Raw genomic sequence first — 1,685 nt, 5'->3', positions numbered from 1 at the left:
AATTTGTACCCTAAAGGGTATAATAACATCTTCAAGGTGATGTGTCAACTATTTTGGAAACATGGTGAGGATTGACAAATAATATCTACCAACCACTAACTGTATTAAGTGGTTACAAGATTAATGCAAGATGTGGAAAAGCTACTCAGTGGCCATTTTAACATGTAGTAGTTAAATAGTATTGTATGTGCTATGGATTAGATAAATCAGTTTATTTGCTTTAAATGATTCCATGACAATCTTCAAGACAAATGGGATAAAATGGGAGGCACTTCATTTGAGCCTAAAATTTTAAATGTTCTTCCTCTTTAGTAAGATAATAGGGTAAATAACTAGCATTTAGCAGCCTATGAAATTATGGTGGGTTGGTAATTACAGTATGAATGTCAAGTAAAGTTAGTTTGTACACTGCTTTGATTCTATACATCCCATGCTATTTATATACAGAATGTAACTGCATTATCATTTATTTATTTATTTTATTTATTTATTCTTTATACTGGGTTACCTCTTCAGTAAGAAGTTACTGTTCTCCCAGAGGGCCCATTACACATAAAACATTAAAATATCAAGAAAAACAACACAGAACATAAAAAAAAACAAAAAAAAACAAAACAACTCATTCAAGTATTTATGTGAACTACTACAACTTCTAAAATAATATAGTTGTATTCACTTTCTAGGACCAATCGTGGGGGGTAAAGAATATCTCCATGTACCAATCAAGGATGCAAATGCTGGCTCACAATAATAATCTCATAATGAAGTATTACAAGATGAAATGCAGTGATCTTTAAAAGTCCCTCTATTAGATATTAACTTATTTTTTTATTTGCCATCTGATCCAAGTGATTTGGAACTTTAATTAAACTGGACACTGTATTTCTATTCCACCTGCTCTTGCCATTGTTTCACAATATAAACAAGTCCAATTTCTCTCCTCTAAAAATTTGTCAAAATACTTTATTGCTAACCAAAGTAAAAAAGGACTTGCTAATGTTAATAAAAAGTTTGTAACATTATAATCTTACCATCATGATTGCTGGTGGATGTTTCACCATGATAAGTGTTATCATCTGCATCATAAGGATTAAGCAGTGTTCTTATCTCTGCAGGTATCTCTGATTCAGTCATCCCCACTGGCATACTGGAACCTGCCGAGATTGGCATTGGTCTTCGCTCTTGTTCAGGTTTTACCAGCTTTTGTTTCTTCATTATGTCTTTCTTTGAGCGCATCTTTAAATTTTCATACGCTTTTCGGAGCTGTTTCTTTGTACGTTGATTTCTAACCATCGGTTGGGTATTGTATTCTTTTTCAACGTACGCCCAAGCAATTGCTTTCCGCTGTACCGCTGTGCTGTCATTCCTCCTGCTTTCAATAGCATCACGATACTGGTTGACAAGCGCCATTAGTATGTTGCGTTCGACCTCTGACATGTGTGGTGTCACTTTCATGGGTGATCCTGTTGCTATGGGTGATGTCGTTGCTGTTGTCGGTGTTCGGTTACTGGCCAACGAACTACAAATAAGTAGAAAGCGGTTGAAACCACCATCATGATGCATCTCTTCGATAGCTTAAACGGCCAAATCTAAAACATTTATTTCACTTGCAGCATATTTGGCTGCATTTTTGCTCTCCGCGGAACTAAAAGTGGATATAATGGCCATTACTATGTACCACGTCT

The 1,685-nt window shown here is 35.3% G+C and overlaps 1 protein-coding gene across 1 annotated transcript; it reads right to left on the bottom strand.

The window, feature by feature from the left end:
* Positions 1 to 1,031: 1,031 nt before the first annotated feature.
* On the bottom strand, positions 1,032 to 1,563 carry LOC117104219 (myb/SANT-like DNA-binding domain-containing protein 3; the record flags this gene model as incomplete). Its single annotated transcript, XM_033244917.1, has 1 exon — positions 1,032 to 1,563. A coding segment is annotated over exon 1 (532 nt), but the record flags the coding sequence as incomplete, so codon positions are not given.
* Between the last annotated feature and the right edge of the window lie 122 nt (positions 1,564 to 1,685).

This window comes from Anneissia japonica, unplaced genomic scaffold (assembly GCF_011630105.1).
Source record: "Anneissia japonica isolate Jap-2015-1 unplaced genomic scaffold, ASM1163010v1 scaffold40420_len1685_cov247, whole genome shotgun sequence".
Lineage (NCBI taxonomy): Eukaryota > Metazoa > Echinodermata > Crinoidea > Comatulida > Comatulidae > Anneissia > Anneissia japonica.
Note: the sequence above shows the minus strand (reverse complement) of the source record. Positions and strands in the feature narration are given on the sequence as shown.